This window comes from Microtus pennsylvanicus, chromosome 13 (assembly GCF_037038515.1).
Source record: "Microtus pennsylvanicus isolate mMicPen1 chromosome 13, mMicPen1.hap1, whole genome shotgun sequence".
Taxonomy (NCBI): domain Eukaryota; kingdom Metazoa; phylum Chordata; class Mammalia; order Rodentia; family Cricetidae; genus Microtus; species Microtus pennsylvanicus.
The window spans coordinates 53926398-53948575 of record NC_134591.1 but is presented as its reverse complement, the minus strand read 5'-3'; the positions used below and the strand labels follow the sequence as shown (position 1 = coordinate 53948575).

The 22178-nt window shown below is 37.3% G+C and overlaps 1 protein-coding gene across 7 annotated transcripts in view; it reads right to left on the bottom strand.

The window, feature by feature from the left end:
- The window catches only part of Scmh1 (Scm polycomb group protein homolog 1), a 128829-nt gene that overhangs the window by 61839 nt on the left and 44812 nt on the right, over positions 1–22178 (bottom strand). For 2 of the 7 annotated variants that reach the window (XM_075944740.1, XM_075944745.1), the window contains exons 3-7: positions 21376–21438; positions 20652–20675; positions 13178–13320; positions 11950–12020; positions 3852–4086 (exon numbers count right to left, since the gene is read on the bottom strand). In XM_075944740.1, coding sequence (XP_075800855.1) covers positions 3852–4086; positions 11950–12020; positions 13178–13253 — 382 coding nt within the window. In that variant the 5' untranslated portion in view covers positions 13254–13320; positions 20652–20675; positions 21376–21438. Of the gene's footprint in view, positions 1–3851; positions 4087–4845; positions 4979–11949; positions 12021–13177; positions 13321–17748; positions 17885–20651; positions 20676–21375; positions 21439–22178 lie in introns of those variants that run through there. The other 5 variants (XM_075944741.1, XM_075944743.1, XM_075944742.1 and 2 more) reach the window with 5 other exon arrangements.

The following is a 22178-nucleotide window of genomic DNA, read 5'->3' as shown; positions in this document are numbered from 1 at the left end:
TGACTTGAACTAGGTTTTTGACTACTTCATTTGCTTTGGTCATAATTGTTTGTTTGCTTATTTGGTTGGTTTTTAAATTCAAGTCCTCCAGAAACTGAGGACTGGTGTGTGTATGTGTGTATAAAAGATAGGGATAGCATGGATGCACACTCAATTAGATTAGATGCCTGCGCAATTAGGAAATTCAGGTTTCATACCCTCAGTTACCTGTCTGACCAGGTAATTTAAACATTTTTAAAGAAAGGGTCTTCCATTTTGTTTCGAATTTGAGGAGCTAAAAAATCCTCCCTGCCATATATGATACAAGGGTATCAGCACAATAGCTAATGTGCACTGAATGTATTACCCATGTTACATGCCATTTCTTATTTAACATTCTAACTGGTAACATAAGGCAGACACAATTACCTGTACTTTACAGAAGATGAAATGTAGATCAACTAGTAGGTTGTCCAATGTCACATAAGTGTGGTGAGGACAGATTTCAGTATGTGATGGTTTAGCCCTGTATCTCACAGTTCTTTGTTTATTACCTCCTAGCAAGCATCTTTAGAATTAGAAGTGCAAGATACACAAGTTAGAGTGGCAATACTAAGAACTTTAATTCCATGGCCTCCAAGGTGATGTTGATCTCTTTCTCCATCCAAATTCAAGAGAATAAGTAATTTGTATTAATGTTCTTGGAAATCATAGATATGAGTTTCACATTGGAAAGGAGCTTGAAGGTGAACTACCCAAAGATTTCATATTGTAGAAAACAAAGCTAAAGTAAAGAGAAGACAAGAAATTCTTCATGGACAATGAAGCTGCTTGTGGTCAGGCTGGGATCCTGGGACTTATTTTAATATGTGTTTATATGTTTATGTGTATGTGGGTGTGGGTGGTTGCATGTAAAAATGTTGGCTTCATGTGCATATGAAGGCTGGAATTGGGTTTTCTACCTTATTTTTGTCATAAAAAAACACCACGCCCATGCTTTTATTCAACCCAACGAGACTATTTGTGTCACAAATAAATAAGTTAGAGACATTAAAATAGAAGGAGGATTAGTTGGGAAAGAGAAAAGTAGTAATGGAAAGGGCAGAATAGAGGTGAATATAATCAAAATACATAACATGCATGCACGAGTCAGTAAAATCTGGTAATATATATATATATATATATATATATATATATATATATATATATATATATAACTAATACATCCTAATAAAACAAATGACAATAAATTTTAACATATATGTTTTCTTCAACTAGAGTAAGATTGATGGCATTTTACTGAAGGGAAAAGAACTCCAATTGTTAAGTGGGTGTCAAAAATTAATGGGGGGCTGGAGAGATGGCTCAGAGGGTAAGAGCACTGCCTGCTCTTCCAAAGGTCCCGAGTTCAATTCCCAGCAACCACATGGTGGATCACAATCATCTGTACCGAGGTCTGGCGCCCTCTTCTGGCCTGCAGACATACACACAGACAGAATATTGTATACATAATAAATATTAAAAAAAATTAATGGATGGTTCATCATGTTACTCCATTTGTTTGTCACAAAAGCCACAAGAGCTTGTTAATTATGTTTCAGGTGAAGCTCAACTGAAACTCAAGGTTAAAAGCAAGGTAAAGTAAATTATCCTTGGCCACACAATCTTAAATCAGTCCTGGCGCAGTCTTACATGTGCTCTGTGCTCACTTGCTAGGATTGTTTTAAAATCTTCAAAAAGAAGCTGTTCTGAAGAGTTTCTGGGTGTTCCTGGGGTTGTGAGAATCACTGAATAAGCTGTCCAGTGAACTACCAAGCTGTGGATTTAAATGTGGATCAACAGAGCATTATTCCAATCATATTTTGCACCCTCTAGTGGCACAAAATAGAACATCATTCACTGCAGGTAACAGGTGAATCCACCCCAGCTAAGACCCTAAGAAGTAGAGGAGAGGGTGCCCGAACTGGCCTTGCCCTGTGGTCAGACTGATGGCTATCTTAAATATCACCATAGAACCTTCATCTAGCAACTGATGGAAACAGGGGCAGAGACCCACATCGGAGCACTGGACTGAGCTCCCAAAGTCCAGTTGAAGAGTGGGAGCAATGAGAGTGTGAGCAAGGAGGTCAAGACCATGATGGGTACACCCACTGAAACGGTTTACCTGACCCTAATGGGAGCTCACCAACTCTAGCCAGACTGGGAAGGAACAAGCATAGGACCAAACTAGTCCCTCTGAATGTGGCTGACAGTTGCATGGCTGGGGCAGACTGAGGGGTCACTGGCAGTGGCACCAGGATTTATCCCTACTGATTGTACTGGCTTTTGGGGAGTCTTATTCTCTTTGGAGGGATACCTTGCTCAGCCTATATATTGTATGGGGGCCTTGGACCTTCCCCAAAGTAATGTCTCTTACCTTCTCTAAGGAGTGGATGAGGGTGGGGTTGGGAGGTATGTAGAAGGATGAGAGGAGGAGAGGAAATAGGAACTTGGGTTGGTATGTATAATAAAAAATATAGTTCTTTTCTTTTTTTAATTAATTAATTAATTTAAAAATTTCATTTTACATTCCAATCACAGTTCTTTCTCTCCCACCCCTCCTCCTGCCCTTCCTTGCTGCCTCTCCCAGCCCACCCCCCATCTACTCCTCCCAAAGGAGTTGATTTCTCATGCACATTAAGTTGAGGCACATTTGTAGAATTTGCTGAAGGAGGCGGAGGCAGGAAGATCATGAATTTGAGGCCATCCTGGGACACATTCTATTTCATAATAAAGTGGTACTATATTTGTATTTTAAGACAGACACAATCAAGTACATATAAAATAAAATTGAGTACACGATGATAATTATAACAATAGATGACAGACTGCCATAACTGTGTTGTTTACTTTTCTATATATTTGAAATTTTCCCACATAATTTTTATATGGAAAAAAATGTTAAACTGATGGAGGAAGGTCATTGGTTAAATAAAAGAAACTGCTTGGCCCTCATTGGTTAGAGGATAGGTGGGAGGAGTAAACAGAACAGAACGCTGGGAGGAAGAGGAAGTGAGCTCAGACTCCACAGCTCTCCTCTCGGGAGCAGACACCTCAGAGAGACGCCATGCCCCGCTCCCGGGCAGACACACGCGATGAAGCTCCGACCTAGAATCTTCCCGGTAAGATCGGTGCTCACAGATTATTAGAGATGGGTTGATCAGAATTAGCCAGTAAGGACTAAAGCTAAAGGGCCAAGCAGTGTTTAAAAGAATACAGTGTCCGTGTAATTATTTCGGGGCATAAGCTAGAGCCAGCCATGTGGGCGGCCGGGGTGCCGCCCTTATTTCAACATTAAACTCTTTCAAATGATACATATCCCTGAAGCTCAATTAACATAGTTTAGCATCTTGAAGGGAACATGGCCCTGAAACCATAACTTAACACTCACTGCAATCAATAGTAACTGTCAGTAACTGATGAGATGGCCTGATTTCCTCAGGTATTGAAGCAGAAAAAAAAGGAGGAGGATGATCTAAAAAAGGAGTGTGATTATTAGTTTAACTAAAAGAATAGATTTCTTTAATAACAAATTCTTAATAAGAAAATTCCAAGGACCAGGTAAGCACTGGGAAAGAAGAACTGGGGGAGGATACATAAAAGAAAACATAAGTGAAACAGTTGAGGAAGAGTACGGTTTCTTGTTAGGTTAAAATAGAGTGTGTGAGGACCAGACACCCTATACTAATGTAAAGATAACTTACTTTATATTAGGTAGGTCTTTTAGGGAAACTACTCTGAAAAACAAAGGGCAGTCATGTGTTCCTGGGCTTCCCCACAACAGGATGTATAATTTTTGAAAGCCAGGGAGAACAGGGTATATAGCTACTCACCTAGTGGGGGCTGCAGCATGCCACCATTCTTCTCGCAGTTTCCAACTGGCTGTATCTCAGAGGAGTCAACCAGTCTCCAGAAGTCATTCTTGTTGTCACTGCCATCAAGGCGCAGGCGCAGTCGGGCACCTGTCAGTCCAACTACTGTGGCAATACAGGTGGATGTGGTGTTCCTGGGGTCCTGGGCTTCCAGTTTCATGCTGATCTTGAACTCATTGCTTGGAGGTGTGTAGGACTGAGAAGAACAACCCAAGCAAATTAGACAGACTAAGTATAAACTGCATTTCAGTAGAAATATGAAAGAGGTGAGATTTGAAAATGTATGGACTGGATTCAAATTGGTTATAGATGGCCAAGGATAACCAATCTGGCGTATTCCCTAACCTTTAGGAAAGATGTTATGCAAATGAAGCATTAGAAAGTAAAAGGAAGGAAAGGTTCCTTTCCTCTGAAGTAGAAATGCTGACTCAGACCAGTACAAGACAGGGTAGGAGTGTATGATGATGTCCGCTGCTCATTTGCTCTTCTACAGCTAACTCACAGACTACTAGGGGTTGACGTTCTTATTTTAATGTTAATTCATACGTCAACTATCACTGACATACAGTAAACTGTACACTTTGGTAAGTCTTGACATATGCCATTATATATACTCTACCTTTGAAAGCACCATTATGATCAAAACAATGACCATGCCATCAGCCTCAAGTCCTCACATGCTTCTCTGTAATTTCCTTCTCCAGCCCCTCTCCTTCTAGTCTTAGAATCATGGAGGAGTACTGTTTTTTATTGTCTAGATTTTTTAGTCAGTGTAAATATTATGATATTCTCAATATTGTTGACCTTATCGGTACAGTTGGAGTATATCTCATCTGAAATTATGAAATTCAAAATGAGAAGCTTTGTTACTGACATGCTGGTACAAGAAAATTCTGTATTTGGCATTATATGATGTGTTGAAGTAAAAATATCATTAAAAATATTATATAATTACCTTCAGACCATGGGCATAAGGCATGTAAGAAACAATAATAAATTGCATGCTTAGATGGGTCATATCCACAAGATAGTTTACTATATAGGAAAATATTCCAAAATCTGAAATCTAAAACACTTCTGATTTCAACTTAATATCCCTGGATCTGATACGCATTTCTCTTTGTTGCTGAATAGTAGGCCATTTGGTTCAAATCTAGCTTTTGGCTTTTATAAACATGCTATATACATGCACAAACAAATATTTGTATGAAATATACAATAGTACATTGGAAAATACCCTCTATATATGTTAGAACAGGAACCCTTTTACCTACCTACCCATTTTTTTTTTGAGGTAGGTGTTTCAACCATACCTCCAGCTGTACCTAGATCTCACCATGTTGTTCAGTTGGGCTTCTAATACCGCGGTCTTGCCACTCAGTCCCCCAAGTGTTGAGACTAGAGATGTGCATCACCACACCTGGCTTTTCCTAAACATTTCTGGTCTGCTGTTGACTAAATCTACAGATATGGAAGCCAAAGACCCATAGATGGAGGGTCATTTTCTTTTCTCTTGCATAAATTTCTAACAGTAGAATGGCTGGCTGATGTGGGTATGTTTGTGTGTAACTGATACACCAAAACTTTTTAGCATATTCATAGTTGACTAAATACCATATCTATCCATTTCATCATCATCCTTAAAGAAATTCTATCATTGTTAGGAGTTATCTTCCATTTCCCTCTCTGCAGAGACCTCAGACACTATTAGTTAGCCTTGTATGGATGCACTCCATTTTGCTTACTTATCATTGATGGATTATTTGCATTGTTTTTTCTTTGAATATTACACATGACTGATATTAATAAAATTAATTATAATTTTTCCTTAGGAGGTTCATAGCCACACTTCAGTTTGTCTCTCTCATACATTAAGACTAGATTAAACTACATTTAGTAATAAAAATACACACCTGTTTAATAATACTTAATTCTTATTTACTACATCAAAGCCAGGAATCAGTTTGTCTTGAGTCAAGGTCCTTAAAGGACTAGGAGACCTCCTCATGCTGCTAAGAGGAACAGTGTAGTGCCTCTGTCCCTTCACCACTGGCAGAATTACATCATTTTTAAAGAGTGATAATTTGGCTTTTCTTTCTTTCTCTTGCCAAACTGTTCTAGTTAAAATTTGATCTAGTTAAAATTTCTAATATTATACTAAATAAAAACTGTGACAATACAAAATTTCAAGACACACTAAGAGCTATACTAACCACAACAGCAGGATATTTCAATTCTTACCTGGGACAATATGTTTTCAGTTTTCCTCATTCAGTAGGATGCTGCCTAAATGTCTGTCATATACAGGCTTTATTATGTTAAGGCACAATTTTTCTATACCTAATACATTCAGGAATTTTACTATGAATAAATGTTATCACTACTGTTTCTGTATCTATTGAGGCAATCATGATTTCTATAATTCATTCAATTTATGCAAGGTATTATGTATACATTATGTAATATGTAGCTGATTTATATATTCTGAAACATTCTTGTATCCCTGGAATGAAACCAACCTGACAATAATGTATGATCTTTCTGATAAACTCTTGATTTTAATTTGCAAGCATGTTCTTGAGGATATTCCCTTTTTTGCCCAGTAGGATTATTGCTCTGTAGTTTTCTCTTGTTGTTATGCTGTCAGACTTTAGTAACAGATATTTCAGACTGAACAGAATAAGTTGAGAAGGGTCTCCTCCCAACTTTCAGTTGTTTTCTACGTTTTAACGATCAGCACATAACGTTTTAATGATCAGCACATAGGTGCTAGAAAACACTATAACTTTTTCACAGTATGCTTTTGCTCTTCTTCCCATCTCACCCTTGTTCCTCTGTGTAGTCACATCCACATATACCTATGCACTCCTACATACAATGATTCTTGTCTTCTTCTATGATTTGAGAAGCATTAGTACTGGTTCTTTAGAAGTTTGGATAAACTCAGGAGCTTGGGATGTGGTTCAGCTGATAGGGTGCCTGCCTGCTGAGTACAAAGTCCTGGGGTTCAATCCCCAATTCTGCATAAACTGGCATGTGAATGCAAGCAGATCAAAAGTTCAAGGTCATCCCCAGCTATACAGGGTGTTTGAGACTAGACTGGAATATATAAGACCATCTCCACCTCCTCCCCATACACACGCACATGCGCGCGCGCACACACACACACACACACACACACACACACACACACACACACACACACACAAAGAAAGCAAGAGAAAAAGAAGCAAAGAGATAACAGCAATGTAACAATCTGGACCCAGGATCTTTTTAGTAAGACTCTTTATCACTGATTCAATCTTTCAATATTACTATTTCTTGTAGATCTACATGTACAGGTATGCCTGTGGTGCAGGTGCACACGCATAAGTACACATTCATACAGAAGCCAGAAGAGGCCAGTAGGTGTCCTGCTGTGTCATTTTCCAACTTATTTTTTTTGAGACAGAGTCTCTTACTGAAGCTGAGGCTAGGTTGGCAGCCAGAGAGACACAGAGATCCACAATGCAGAGGTTACATGTTGGTGGTCATGCACAACTTTTGAGTACTCGGGTCCTCATACATGTGCTCTTATCCACAGGCCTTAATTTTTTTAAACTGATTTATAGAACTTTTCATTTTCAAGATTCTGACTTATTCTTTTTTGAAATCCCCATCTCTCTGCTAAATTCCTCATTCAGCATTGTCTTACTAATTTCACTTAACTGCTTGTCTAATATTCTTGAGATTTTTAGAAATAATTCTTTTGAATTTTCTAACAGCTATTTCATCTACTTTGATCTCTTTGGAATATCCTACTAGAGTGTTATGAATGGACTTTAGGAGATGTTGTATTAACTTGTTTTTCACAGTTCTTGTATTCCTATATTAAAGCTTACATATCTGGTAGAGTGGATACCCTTATCACTTTTATGGAATGGACTTAACGTTTTCCGAAGATGTACCTTGTTCATTGACTTATTGATATTCAATGCCAATGCAATTTCCAGTTGAACACCATAGTGTAATCTCTCTGAAGCACATTTGTTTATGATCAGTGAGTTTGGATACAGTGTGTTAATACCAGTTATATCTGTATTATATCAGAATCAGAGAGAACTACTATCTCTCTGGGTGATACAAACAAGACTGGAGATACTCAAGCAGTTCAAGCAAATGTGATATAGAAAGCAGTATGTGTGGTTATACTCTGTGCCTACTCCTATAATGAAACTTGTGACTCCTACAAGGTGATTTGTTTCCTTAGGCAATGATGGTATTCATTTTATTACTTGAACCCTCTGGCATTTGCTGTTCCAGTAATGAGGACCCTGAGGTATTTGTCCTCTGATTTGATATTGGCATGGGTCCAGTACTAAACAGAGAGGGTGTAACAGGAATCTCTGTCTGTGGCACTCATACCCTGACTTAAAAGGAGGGTGTGGTAATACAGAGTGATCAATGTAATGATCAGTGAGATGTAGGGAACGTTGGTTGTTCTGTGGTGAGAATGCCTGCCCTAGAGTGTTACTTCAGACCTGAAGATGTATGGGGACCTCCCCCAGTTTTTCAGATACAGTGCCTAAGAAGGATACAGTGGGGATGGATCATGACTGAAATCTGGCAAATTCCTCCCAGAGAGGTGCTAACAGAAGGGAGGGCAGAATGTGGCTGATATTGGCTATAGTTTCCTTGGACTTTGATAGGCATTGTACCTTGAGGCAGGAGTACAGCTGGGACCATGGGGATGCTCAAATATTTCCAGCACATCTCTGTGGCAGGGGAGTAGTAGAGACCCATTAATTGTTTTTCTAAGTTATAGCAACAAGTTACTGTGGGTAGTGGTGGGAAAGAAGTGTCAGGAACAACATGTACAACTATTTCAATCCTGATACCCATGTGAAACATGTCATATGCCACATTTCCAGTTTCAGAAGGTAGTATTAATCTCACGTTTTTGCAAGTGGTAGCCTCCACTTTCCTCCCTGTTATAACATCTGATGCTCAGCTATGTAGGTGATTTGTCTCAGAATCAGTCTAACTAGCCATGTCTGACAATGCAAAATGCACTGAGCCTGTACAGTAGAATGTCTACCAGTCCCCAGAATTAGGATATACAGAGTTTCTGAATCCAAAGCAGTTCTAATTCAGACAATAGGTTTCCTTTCAAGATATTATTTTTAATTATGTGTATTTCTGCATGTAGATATGTGTACATGAGTGCAGGTGCCTGCAGGTCCAGAGGTTTTAGATCCCTTGGAGCTGAAGTTACAGATGGTTATGTTACCTGATTGGAATGCTGGAACTGAACTCAGGTCCTCTGAAAGAACAGTTAGTGCTCTTAACTGTTGAGTCACCTTTTCTTTCTTTCTTTCTTTCTTTCTTTCTTTCTTTCTTTCTTTCTTTTCTTTTCTTTTCTTTTCTTTTTTTTTAAGTTTTGGATGAGTGAGTTTATTCAAAAGCATCAAGCAAAAGAAGTGAATAAGAGACAAGTAGCAAATAGAAGATGCCAATATATAGCAAAATGTCATCAAACCAGGGGGAAAACATCTGGCAGAGAAGCCTGGAGTTGTCCAATTGAGAGAACAAACAAGGTAATTTCATCAAACCAAATATCTTGCAAAAATTAGACAGCAGCCCTCACAAGTATCTTTTGAGGAACAGAAGTTTATAATTCTGAAATTTTCCTTTTTTGTGTGTTTTTGTTTGTTTTCATGTTTGTGCATGTGTATGACCAGAGGTCAGTGTGAGCTGTCTTCAACTGCTCGTTAGTATTGAATGGGTGTGTGCTTGCCTATATGCATGCATGTGGAAGTCAGAGGATGATATCAGGTGTCTTCGTCTGACACTCTCCACCTTAAGTTTTGAGACAGTCTTTCACTGAACCTGGAGCCTAGGGCATAGCATGGGCTGTTGTGCTTGGGTGCTAGGGATCCAAAGTTTGATCCTTGTACTTGAGCAACAAATATTTTATTGACTAAGCCATCTCCTCAGCCCCTCCTTTTATGATTTTTAATTTTATAGAGCATTTTTGGCCTGATAATTTTCTATATGTAAGTTTTGGACATTTATAAGTTCACCTTGCCCCTTCACCTGCTATTTTAAGTCAGAGTTTCACTTCTGTTATATATTGTTGTATTATTTTAAATAATTGACTAGAATGCTAATTTAATACCGAGGCACATTTTCTAGGATTATATTATTCTAGTCTAACAGTTCTTTTTCCTTCAGTATTATGATGTTTTTCTGCCAAGGATAAGACATTGTTTATTTCTGCTAGCAGCTAATAAGAGTCCCTTTTGCTCCATATCTTTTCTCCACTAAATGTGTCTGTCATCTTTTAAATCATAGCCACTAAAAAAATGTATGGTAATATCTTAGTCATCATTACCTCACTTATTCCTTTCTTTCTTCTCTTCAGGAACACCAATTACACATTGATCTGGTAAGCAGAAGCTACGGTTTGATGTTCTCTTTTCACTTGTATCTGAACTGATTCACTCTGGATACTTTCTGTTTCTGTGTCCCAGAGTTTGGTAATATTTTCTTGTAACATTAATATTAACCAGTGTATTTTTAATTTTGCATATTATGAGTTGAGAGTCTTGACATCTTTCATTTCTCTGCTTACATTTTGAACATATCAAATAATTAATAGTTTAAGGTGTATATCTTCTGTTCTGTCTGCTGCATAGGTCCCAAGTCAGTTTGAACCAATTGATTATTCTCCTTACTACTGACTGCACTCTTTGCATGCCTACAATCTTTGACTAGATGTTAGGTATTGCCTATTTTATCATTGGGTACAAGATATTTTTTGCATTTCTATAGATTTTCTTGTGATTTGTTTCTAGATGAAGTTTCCTGGGGGACAGTTTGATTGATCCCTTCAATTATTACCTTTATGAGTTTTTTAAATGCATGTCTGGACTATTTCCCATTATCCAAAGGGCTTTCCAATGTATTCTCCCAATTCTCAATTTATGAAGGGATTTTCCAGGAACTGTGCTCAGTCTTGTGTTAGTATCAAACTCTCTTCTAATATTTTCAGAAGGATTTTTATTGGCCATAAGTAGTTTCCTGTCACTCAACAGCAATACTTTCCCAAATAAAGATGATCCTCTATAGACCTTTTGGGTTTTGTTATGTTAAATGTCCATCTTCTCTGACACAGTGACCTGTAAGTTTTAGCTACTTTAATGCTTCTGAACTCTCAGTTCCATGTCCTTGAATTAGGGAATTTGATGGCTCAACCTAAAGTTAACCTTCCTTGGAATATGATCTGGATCCAAGAGGTAAGCTGCAAATCACACAGGCTTAACTCATTTGTTTCTTATTTCTCAGATCACTGTTTAGTTCCCTGATCTTGGTGATTCGAGAGCTATTGCTTAGTATATTTGACTTAAGAATGTTTTAGGTAAACATATGAACTTAAGACAATATATTTCAAGTAAAGAGAATATGTACTTTTACTTAGAAAGTAGATATAACTTAAAGTGAAATGTTGATTAGGAAATAACTGAGGACCGAAGGAAGAGTGATATAAAGAACCTGTAGCATCCTGCTCTATTTAGCAACAGTGAACTGCTTAGGTTACCAACCTTACTACACATTGACATGGAATCATCACCACACATTGTCTAGAACACTTAATTCTATGCAAGAAGCTATGAATGACTCAAAAAATGTCCCCCAGTAAGACTGGGTTCAGTGTTATTAAAGAAAGGTAAGATTGTGACAGAGGTGTTGAACACAGGAAAAGGCTCCACATTCAAAAACCATCTAAAAACCACAATTCTCTTTCCTATCTCTCTACATTAAGAGCTCCAGGAAAAAAAAATACCCCCCCCCCTCCAGTAACAGAATAACCTTGGAGGAAAGAAGATGTTCTGTGGAATGAAGTTTGGGGGAGGCCTGGTGCTAAAACTCAATGACCAACTTTTACTTGAGCTCCTCTCATACAACTTTATCTTAGGGTCCTCAGGTAAGAAGTCAAAGGCTCCTACCTCATGTTCTGATTACTCAAGCACCAGAAAACACTGTCTCCCACCTACTAACCATGTTGAAAATCAATTACCTGCTTGAAGCAATGGACAGGCGCTGGGACTGAACATGTTTCTTTTAGGTATTTGTCCCAGGTAAAATGACCTGTAAAGGAAATAGAAATCTCTATCACAGTCAACTTCCTAAAAAAAAAAAATGCTTTTAGGATGTACTCTACACTAAATATCAAGCAATTAGTCGAACGGTTTTAACTTTTTTTTCCGTTTGTTCTTGATCAAAGGTAATCTTAGAGGGAAGAATCTGAGTGCCCTGGATGAACCTTTTTAAACTAATGTTTTAAAATCATAGTCTTAGATATGGACGGAGGGGGGAGGACCTAGGACTTACCACAGGGCAGGGAACCCTGACTGCTCTTTGGACTGGAGAGGGAGGGGGAGAGGAATGGGGGGAAGGGGAGAGGGGTGGGAGGAGGGGGAGAAGAGTGGGAGGAGGGGGAGAAGAGTGGGAGGAGGGGGAGAAAAAGGGGAGGCTGGGAGGAGGTGGAAATTTGTTTTTTTTTTCTTTATTCTTCTTTTATCAATAAAAAAAATAGCAAATAAAAAAATAGAAGCTTATGAAAAAAAATCATAGTCTTAAGATGACCAATGCTGTTTTATAAGTTAGTCCCTAGACTGACTAAAAATTCTAGAACAGAGTATATTAGCATTTAAAAGAGATACCAAGAAGCCATGGGAAGCGGAGAAGACTGAAGGTAGTGGAGAAATTGTTCTTGAACAATCTGACTACTCGAGAGGCCCTGCACTGCGGTCAGGGAACATGATTTAGTACCCAATATGGTTTGATCCCACACCTCAACTTAGGAAGTATAAAGCAAAGACTGTCTAGAGAAATGGGCAAGCGGATTTCAGGGGAGGGAAAGCAACAAGAGTGAGATAAATATTCTTCAGTCCTCACCTTTTAAATCGCCACTCCAGGTACAAAATGTTGTACTGAGGTACAGAATGATGGGTATGTGATAGTCTAGCTCAAAGTAGGGTTTGAAAAGCAATTCTGATGACAAGGAAGAACAAACCGGGTTGTCTACAAAATCTTTTAGTCTCTTGATGTTGCCTCAAGTATGTCAAAGTCTAAAGAACAATGAACTAGAAGGGCAGTCTTTAAGGTGGCACTGACACTGTTCTGGGGCTAGGACGACATGGAAAGGCATATGCTGTTTTATACGAGTATCATTAGCCCACAAAAGATTACCAAGTTCTTTATTTCAAAATTAAAGCAATTTACAGTTTTCACCTAATACCCACCTAGAGGTGACCCCATGATGGAGCAGGGAAGGTCCCAGAGACTCTCACAAGCTAAAACACTGTAGCAAACCAGCATTTCTTGAAGTTTCCTCTGTAGTGGACCAGCACAGGGCCCATTTGGGCAATGCAAAAAGCACTAGCTGCTGGAAATAAAATGAATTACTGAATAATGATATCTAAGTCACAACAAATATGATGCCAAGACTTTACACTATTCTGACTTTATAGCTTCTGCTTTAAAATCGGTTCCTTTCCCACCATTCTTAACTAAGCAAATAGGTACGGCCAGAAATCTCAATCAGTTCTGAAGTATTTCAAAAGCCAGTCCATAATTAAATAACATGACCAGACAGTCCATACAGTAAACGAGAGAGTTATGTCCTGGAGTGAAGATTTAAAGAGGTTATCAAAATTTAATAATGAATTTGCTTGCTATTAGTTGAGAAAGTCTTAAGTCAAGGACTGAATAAATGTTATCATTATTTGCTATTAGAAAAAGAAAACATTGAAATTATTACATTTTTACAAATGAAAGATTAAGTAAAATTTTAAGTCTTGGCTTTCACTGGCCTGAGACCCTAGAGCAGCAAATCCAGTTTAACTTTTCTGTGCTGACAGAAATGAATGGTGTATCCATGTTATCCAATAGGCTAGCATATAACTTTTACATATAACTTTTGAAACTTTTAAATGTGACTAGTGTAAGTAAATAAATTTTAAATTTTATTTAACTTTAAATAATTTTACAATGTACATATTACTCACAGCTAATATTCTAGAAAACAAGGTCTAAAAGCTTAGCCAATTCTGAGTAATTTCTTTTATTAACTTGAGTTCTGATCAAAAGTACCCAAGAGACTTCGATTTTAAGAATTATGGCAGCATCAATTACAGTTGTCTATTAGGCATATCAACCATGTTAATCAACTCCTGCGCTATAAGTGTGTTACAAGGTAAAAAGGCCAGAAACCTCAGGCATATACGATGTAGGAAACCTCCTATTACTGATTAAAAAAGAATATGTGAAAAGCAGTCCAAAACATCATAATGACTGATTTGAACCATACCTTTTTTCTTCATCAGGTAAATTTAAAAATAAGATAGTTTTTTATTAAACCAATCAGATTACTTAAACACATTCTTTCATGTTTATCATAAAGTCAGATATCATATGACTTCTGAATCTGCAAGTATTAAAATAATCACAAATTAAACAGTAGAAAGCAAGGTATGGATCAAGAGTTAGTTTGATAATAAAACTATTAAGCTTTATAAGACACATAGTCCATATCATAGCTGTTAAACTCAGTCTTTCTGGTAGTGGACTAGAGGGTACAGACAGTAAAAAGTGAAAAGAGAAGAGAAAGCTTGTGCTCTAGGAAACTGACAAAAGCAGATAGCAGGCTCAGCGTGGCCCTCCAGCAGTAGTTTCACAACACAAGGTCTAAATTGCTGATTCCAAAACCATATTCCTAAGTGTTCTCAGTTCTTCAAAGTTCATGGAATCAGCTTTAAAAGTTTTCACTCAGTAGCTTCAAGTTAAATCTGTGTCTGTAGACTACTGGTATTTTTTAAAGATATACTAAAAATCAAAACATGTTGCTTAAGTCTATTTTTATAGCAAGTATCTTAGGCAAATTCAACCTTCCAAGCCTTGGTTTACTCATCTGAAAGATGGAGATAATTATTTATATAATGAATACAATTTTATCTAAATTCTTCATCTGATAAATGCATAATATCCTTCAAAGTGTAAAGAACTGTATTAATGGTGGACCAAGATAGGCAGAGTTCCTACACCATGACACTTTTCAGTCACTAGACAAGCAGAAATATTAAACTTGCACAATAATATTGTAATTAAAGTAAGTTTAAGTCAGCAAACTGGATATTTTAGGTTCTGACATAATCTGTATTGCTGAAATATCCTCTAGAAAGAATATGACTGATGTAGGTGGGTCTTCTGTCTATGAGTTACTTTCATTTGTTAATAAAGAAATTGCCTTGGCCTTTTGATAGGGCAGAATTTAGATAGGTGGAGTAGACCGAACAGAATGCTGGGAGAAAGAAGCAGAGTCAGGCAGTTGCCATGAAGCTCCGGCCCAAGATGGACGTAGGTTAGAATCTTCCAGGTAAGCCACCACTTCGTGGTGCTACACACATAATTATATATGGGTTAAAGCAAGATATGAGAGATAGCCAAGAAGAGGCTAGATATAATGGGCCAGGCAGTGTTTAAATAAATACAGTTTGTGTGTTGTTATTTTGGGTGTAAAGCTAGCCATGCAGAAGCCGGGTGGGACAAAAAGCAGGCCTGCTCGCCTCATCACTACATATGACAATCTTTATTACTATCAAAAGTACATGAATTAAGAGGAGGTATGACCAAAACACACTGCATACATGTGTGAAAATTTTAAAGAATAGGTGAATGAAATGAAAAATAAAGTATATAAGTATGTATTTCATGCTTTCGTTAAAAGTTATATTTTAACAATTTCTAGATTTTGGTATTTTTTTTTGATATAGGGTTTCATTTATAAAGCCCAGTCTGGCCTGGAACTTGGCTGACATCAAACTAGCAATTGTGCTACCTTAGTTTATCAAGTGCTTGGAAATTTGTTAAGTCTAATAGTAAACAAACAAACAAAACAAAAAACCTTGCTAATATATGTTATGGACAATTCTTTGATCACTATTAAGGTGAAGACTTTCAGAGGCTTATTAACTAGTTCTTATTTTTGCTATCTTTCAGTTAACATAAACTTCCAATTCTTATAGATCCTAAGGTCTTTGAAAATTCATATAAGTCCTTCATGTATATGATTAAGATGCTTGTCTCATTTGGTAGGGTTAGCTCTCATGTTTCTCTGTCACCCTGTTTATGGTTTCTTGATTTTCATACACACTTTCCTCACTTAGATATTATAAAAATATTAACCATATTTTCTTCAAGAATGTCTCTATTTCATTTTTTACATGTAAACATCTGATCTAGCTGCAATTTAATTTATAAAATGAAAGAAGCAAACATCTAGCTTTCTCTTTACACTTTTTTTTTTTCAATAAATGTGCTCCAATACCATCTATTGAATAAAGCATCTTCTCTCTATGGATTTGCAATCACCTTGATCTTGCATTGATTTTTTTTAAATAAATTCTTAGATCTATTTCTGGATTACATTTTTTCTTCTCATTAGTCTGTCTATCTCAGCATCAGGAACACTGTTTCATGTAGTCTCATAAACAATTTAAGTAATTTGTTTGAGTGAGTTCTTTTCATAACTCATATCCTCCACATTATGTGTTCTTGGTATTTTTCAAATGATTAGTAAATGGTAGCATATATAGCGCTTAAAATGCCCAGTTATTTTAAAATATTTAATGTTAAATAGCCCTCTAAAACGTCATCTAGAACCCTTTAAAATCACTAGCTTTATATTTTAATGGATCACTTAAAAATAAAACATCAAGTCAAAAGATAATTTCTGAAAACAAATAAGAGGAACTGAATTATATTATTAGTGTCCTATAGTGTTCTATACCACAAAGAATTCTCTTAGCAAAACACAAAGAGCTCATCAAATACCCTTGCTAAAAAGGGAAGTTTCAAGAGGAAGCTCAGCTCCCAGAATCAATGCAATAAAAATTCATTAATATACATTTAAACCATCTGTTCTGAGGTTTTAAAAAATTCATGCACACAGAATTATGAGTGTTTTAGTATGTACAGTCATCAAATCCCTGAAGACTAGAGCAGAAGATTGGGTAAAATAAAAACCAAACATCCAAAACAACAAAAACCTCAAACAAAATAAAAAAACACAAACAAACAGTTTCAGCTATGATACTAATATTTTTATATAGTTTCTTTACTGAGAAAAAAATGAGAGAGAAGTCACCTAGGTACTTTAGTAATAAAGTATCTAGAGCAACATTATAGTTCTTTTCAGGCAGTGAGGAACAGAGGCTTTTTAGGGCTTTCTGGACAGTTAAGGCAGGCAATCTGCAGTGAAAAAGACCTGGGCTGGGGAGGCTTTACAGGTCCAGAATCATGACACTCACACTAAATGGGATTTCCTCCAACAAACTTTTAGATATTTTGTTTGGCCTGTACCTTTGCCCAAACCTCCCATTGACACTCAACAAAAACACTATTTTCTCTGCAAAGCTTTCTGTTTTTTCCTCTCCCCTTTAAGACCCTTTCACACTCGGCCCATCATATCACTGTGATAAGCTATTTAAACTCTGCATAGCTAGAGACTGTTAATTTCTTTTCAACCTTTGCTGTTTAATTATAGTGCCTTGAAGCTTAGTATAGGCTCAATCAAAGGTTTTGGGTGAATGAAAGCAAGAAGAAGCACACAAGCCCTACTTCTACCTGGACTATTAACATCACATGTGGGCATTAAGTTTGGCCTGACTCTGAGAGAGATACAGCACACAAGAATAGAAATGGTGACTTTGTGGTAAGGAGATCCAAAACCATGTCACCTGTGAACCAACTGAAGGAACAATCCATTAGCATTAATCATGAGTAAGAAAGCAAAACCTCAGAGCCATTTCCTCACCCATTCTTCCAAGAATTATTTACAGTATTGTGCTGGGTACTGGAGACACAACCATTATCAAAATATTGCCCTTGTTCTCGTGAGCTTCAGTCTAGGGAGGGACAGAAACTAAATGATCCATGGCAGAATGGTGTGGTGAGGGCTGCACTTGGAGAGGTGGAGGGTGCTGTAGGAGCACGCAGAAGGTTTGTGGAAGGCTTCCCAGAGGCAATAACATTCGGGTTCCTAAGTATAAAAGGATAAGATAAGCAGGAGTCAAAGCGAAAGCAAACTGTTTCAGAGAAAAGTTTTAAAAGAGGTTGTAGACAGAAAAAGTATCTGGGTATCAAAGCAACCTTTATACCACACTGTTAGTATAGTCAACCCAAAAGGACCTAGAAGCACCTTAGAAACAAATCTCTGGGCCTCTGGGCATGTCTGCAAGGGTTTATCTGGATTAGGATAATTGAGGTGGAAAGACCCACACTAAATGTGAATGGCACCATTCAATGGGTTCCAGACTAGTAAGATGGAGAAAGTTAGCCAAGTACAGGCACTCATCTCCCTCTGCTTCCTGGTTGTGGACATGGCTAGTTGTCTCAGCTCCTGACACCACTGCTGCCCCACTCTCTACATGACCTGCTCATGAGCATTGTCTTAGACTGAAGAAACCCTTCTTTCTTCTTTAAGCTGCTGTTGTCAAGTATTCTGCTACAGCATCAAGACAAGGACCATGTTTACAACTCACCATGTTTATGAGAAATAGAATACTAATAAATTTAGGGTGCAGTCATTCTGACCACAGTGTTAAAAATGGACTGGAGAGGAATAAGGCTGGAGGCTGGAAGAATAGTTAGGGAGCCAAATCTAAAACCTAGGTGGGAGATGACAGTGGCTGCACTATAGAAGTGGCAAAGCAGCAGTGAGAAGGTCGTCCCTGAAAGCGCCATCTAATAGTCAGAGAGCTAAACCTCTTCTGTTGGCCCTAAAAGTTAGGATGTGGCTAGCAGAATACATATTTGGCTCAATATAAACCTGTCTACTAATATGATACAATTTGCCTAAAAAGGCTATTAAATTCCTAAAAATCTAAGGTACTCAAGAATTCAATAGGCAATTTGAAATACCAAATTTTGAAATGCTACATAAAAACAAAAGATTATTACTATTATTATCAGACCCAGGGCCTTGAACATGCTAGGCAAACACTGTATCACTGACTTAGAGCCCCAGACCACCAAAGCAGATTAATTTAGTTCAGAATGAAGGCTCCAGGAGTCTTCTACTCTCAATTCTCATTAGGAAAAATTGAACATGCAGCCTTAATGTATATCAGAGAATATATATGTGTGTGTGTGTGTGTGTGTGTGTGTGTGTGTGTGTGTGTGTGTGTGTGCCACCAATTACTCTCATGAGGAAAATTGTACTTTCAAATTATGAACTCTCTTGATAACTGATATATTTCATGTAAAATGAGTAACTAAACTTCCTATCCACAAACATATTGTTTATAACATGCCCAAGGCTGTCACATGAGCTACAGTTGTTATCATTATTCATATTAGCAACAAGACCAACATCAGCAGCAGCTATAACTATGCCCCCTTTGCCTGTTTGTGTCAGATTAGCTCAGCATCTCAGTTTCATGTTCATTTTAAAGATGAGAAATTATGCCAGAAAGATTAATTTGGTTGAAGTTATAAAACTGATGAGTGGGGAATAGGACTGAACCAAGCCTGTCTGAATCTCTGCCCATGGTTTTCCGCTTACACATTAGTACTATTGCTTAAGGAATATCTATCGTTTGTTACCAAGTCCCAGGTACTTTGCCCTTCATCATTTCACTTCATTCATTTGTTCAGCTCACATTCATAATGCTTCACCTCAAAGGAGGTCAGACTGGACTGAAAGTGTGAGCTCAGCTACCAAGAAGAATGAAAAACATTACAATTCTCCAGTTTTAAGGCAAATGCAAGCTTTATGGTGTTTTCACATTCATTAGTTTTTATGTGAGCTTCCCAACCCTGTGAAGTAAACAGGATGAGATTATTATTCTCATTTAAGTCATGATAAAATTAATGATCAGAATCACAAAGTAACTAAATGGCAAAGCCAGCTCTCCGCAACCCAGGAATTCTGTTGGACTTCTGTAGTTTTCTATTTTGTTATTTTCTGTTTTGGAATTGACAGAAAATAGCTTATAGAAAGAAATGGTAAGAGGAAAGAAGTAGATAATGATTATAGTATCGTTGAACACATGGAATTATGGTAACAAAAGATATCAAAATACTTGAGAAAAATTTGGTAAAAGTATGAGTATGTGAATATGTAATACACAGGCATCACAGGACACTAAGAAACTGACTGGAGTTTATGCAGAAACCACTGACTAAGAACTATGAGTATTAGTTTTATTCCTCAAATCTTATTCCTAAAATAAACTATGGAGGATGAAAACCAAATGTACTATCAGTTTGACTTGTTACTTAAATAGGTATGTTTGCATTTTTCTGTAGTTTATAAATGAAAGAAACCTTTACGTTTAATTTTGGTTCAACCTATCTTATGAATAATTTCTTTTAGAAAAATGCCGCTAAACATATTATGAACAATGGCCAGGTTTGTTTTAGCTAAGACTTGGAAGATTAAGAAGTTACTTCCAGTTTGGTTAGTTTCCTGTTTAACCTATACTCTAGGTGATTAACCACACCTCTTCCCTTTTGTTATCTTGCTCTATGTCCTCCTGATAAGAAGGGCCTGATAGGCCATCTAAGGTAATTACACACTAATTAGGCAAAGAGTGATTTCCTAGATTATGAAATAAAGACATATGGAGTTCTTTTCCTAGTGGATTAAAAACTGCTTACAATCAAATCTCTGGTCTAGTCAGTCCCCTTATTTAACAGAAAAAGAAAAGACCTTACCTATCTCCAGGATGTTAGCAGGTCCTATTCAAGAAAACAAATGTTAAACCATAGGTCATCATGATGATTTTAACAGAATGATAGAAAGGTAAAGTTCAGGCACAAAACAGTGGTTTGAAAACTTATCTACTACAATCATCTCATTTTAAAAGAGTCTCTTGATAACAGTAGAAGTATGTAGAGCATTTGTGGGGGGTTGAAAGAAAATGGCCCCCAAAGGAAGTGGCACTTTGAGGTCTCTTTTTTCTCAAGCATCCCTCAGTGTGATGGTCAGATGTAAGACACTCAGCTATTTCTCCAGCACCATGCAAGTCACTAATCTCCCATCATGATGGACTGAACCTATGAACTGTATGTGAGCTCCCTCGATTAAATGTTTTCTTTATAAGAGTTGCTGTGGTCATGGTGTCTCCTCACAGCAATTCAATTTTGCCCTAGCTAAGACAGCATTCAATTTTGTCTTCCTTCTGAGCCTAAACAAAATAAAAATGCAGAGGCTGAGCAACTGTGCCTAGAGCAGTAACACTAATTTGGGATTATTTATACTCAGAATTTGGGTTTCCAGATCAAAAGAAAATATATTGCTTTTGACAAACACCTCTATAAATGATCATATATTCCTTTGATTTAACCAGTAAATTAATTGTAAATCAGACATTTAAGGATAACTATTTTATGGCAAGAGATTGGATACAATTTTTCATACTAACTAGTTTTTTCTTACCTTGATACTGAGATGCAGACTCTGACAGCTGATCATACTTATGTTTTCTCACATCATTCCAGTCTATTGTTATAGAAAGAGATAAGGATAAGTCATGAGGAAGGAAAATACAAAATTCAATACTTGAGGCAGTATGCATTAATAGTTCTTAATAAAGAATGCACCTTGGAGATTTCATTCTAAGCAAATAATATAAATATAGAAAAAGGTTTTATTTTAAAAGGTTCAGCATTGTTTCTAAGAACAGAAAAAGACACGAGTTTCAGGATTTGGTATCATCCCTTGGTTCAGGTTTGCTTGAGTTGGCTCTTTCTTTTGGTATGCTCCTGTTCCCTCCTTTTGGAAAGGGAGTACTTTGTTGTAGAACACTATTTTAAGGTGTCTTACTTTTGTTTATGCTCTGGTACATTTGCTTAATGATGTAAAGATGTGTTGCTTTTGTTTATGCTGCATTTGTTAACTCTGTGAAGCTGTGATTCTTTGCCTGTCTAAAACACGTGATGGTCTAATAAAGAGCTGAAGAGCCAACAGTGAGGCTGGAGAAAAGATGGGGGGGGGGGGCTGGCAGGCAGGCTATAAATAAAAGGAGAAATCTGAGGAAAGGGAAATAGCAAGAGAATAGGAGAGGAGGATGCCAGGGGTCAGTTACCTAGCTACACAGCAAGCCACAGAGTAAAAGTGCAAGTAAGATATATAGAAGAAAGAAAAGGAAAAAGCCCAGAGGCAAAAGGTAGACCAGATAATTTAAGAAAAACTGGCAAGAAACAAGCCAAGCTAAGGCAGGAGATTCATAAGAAAGAATA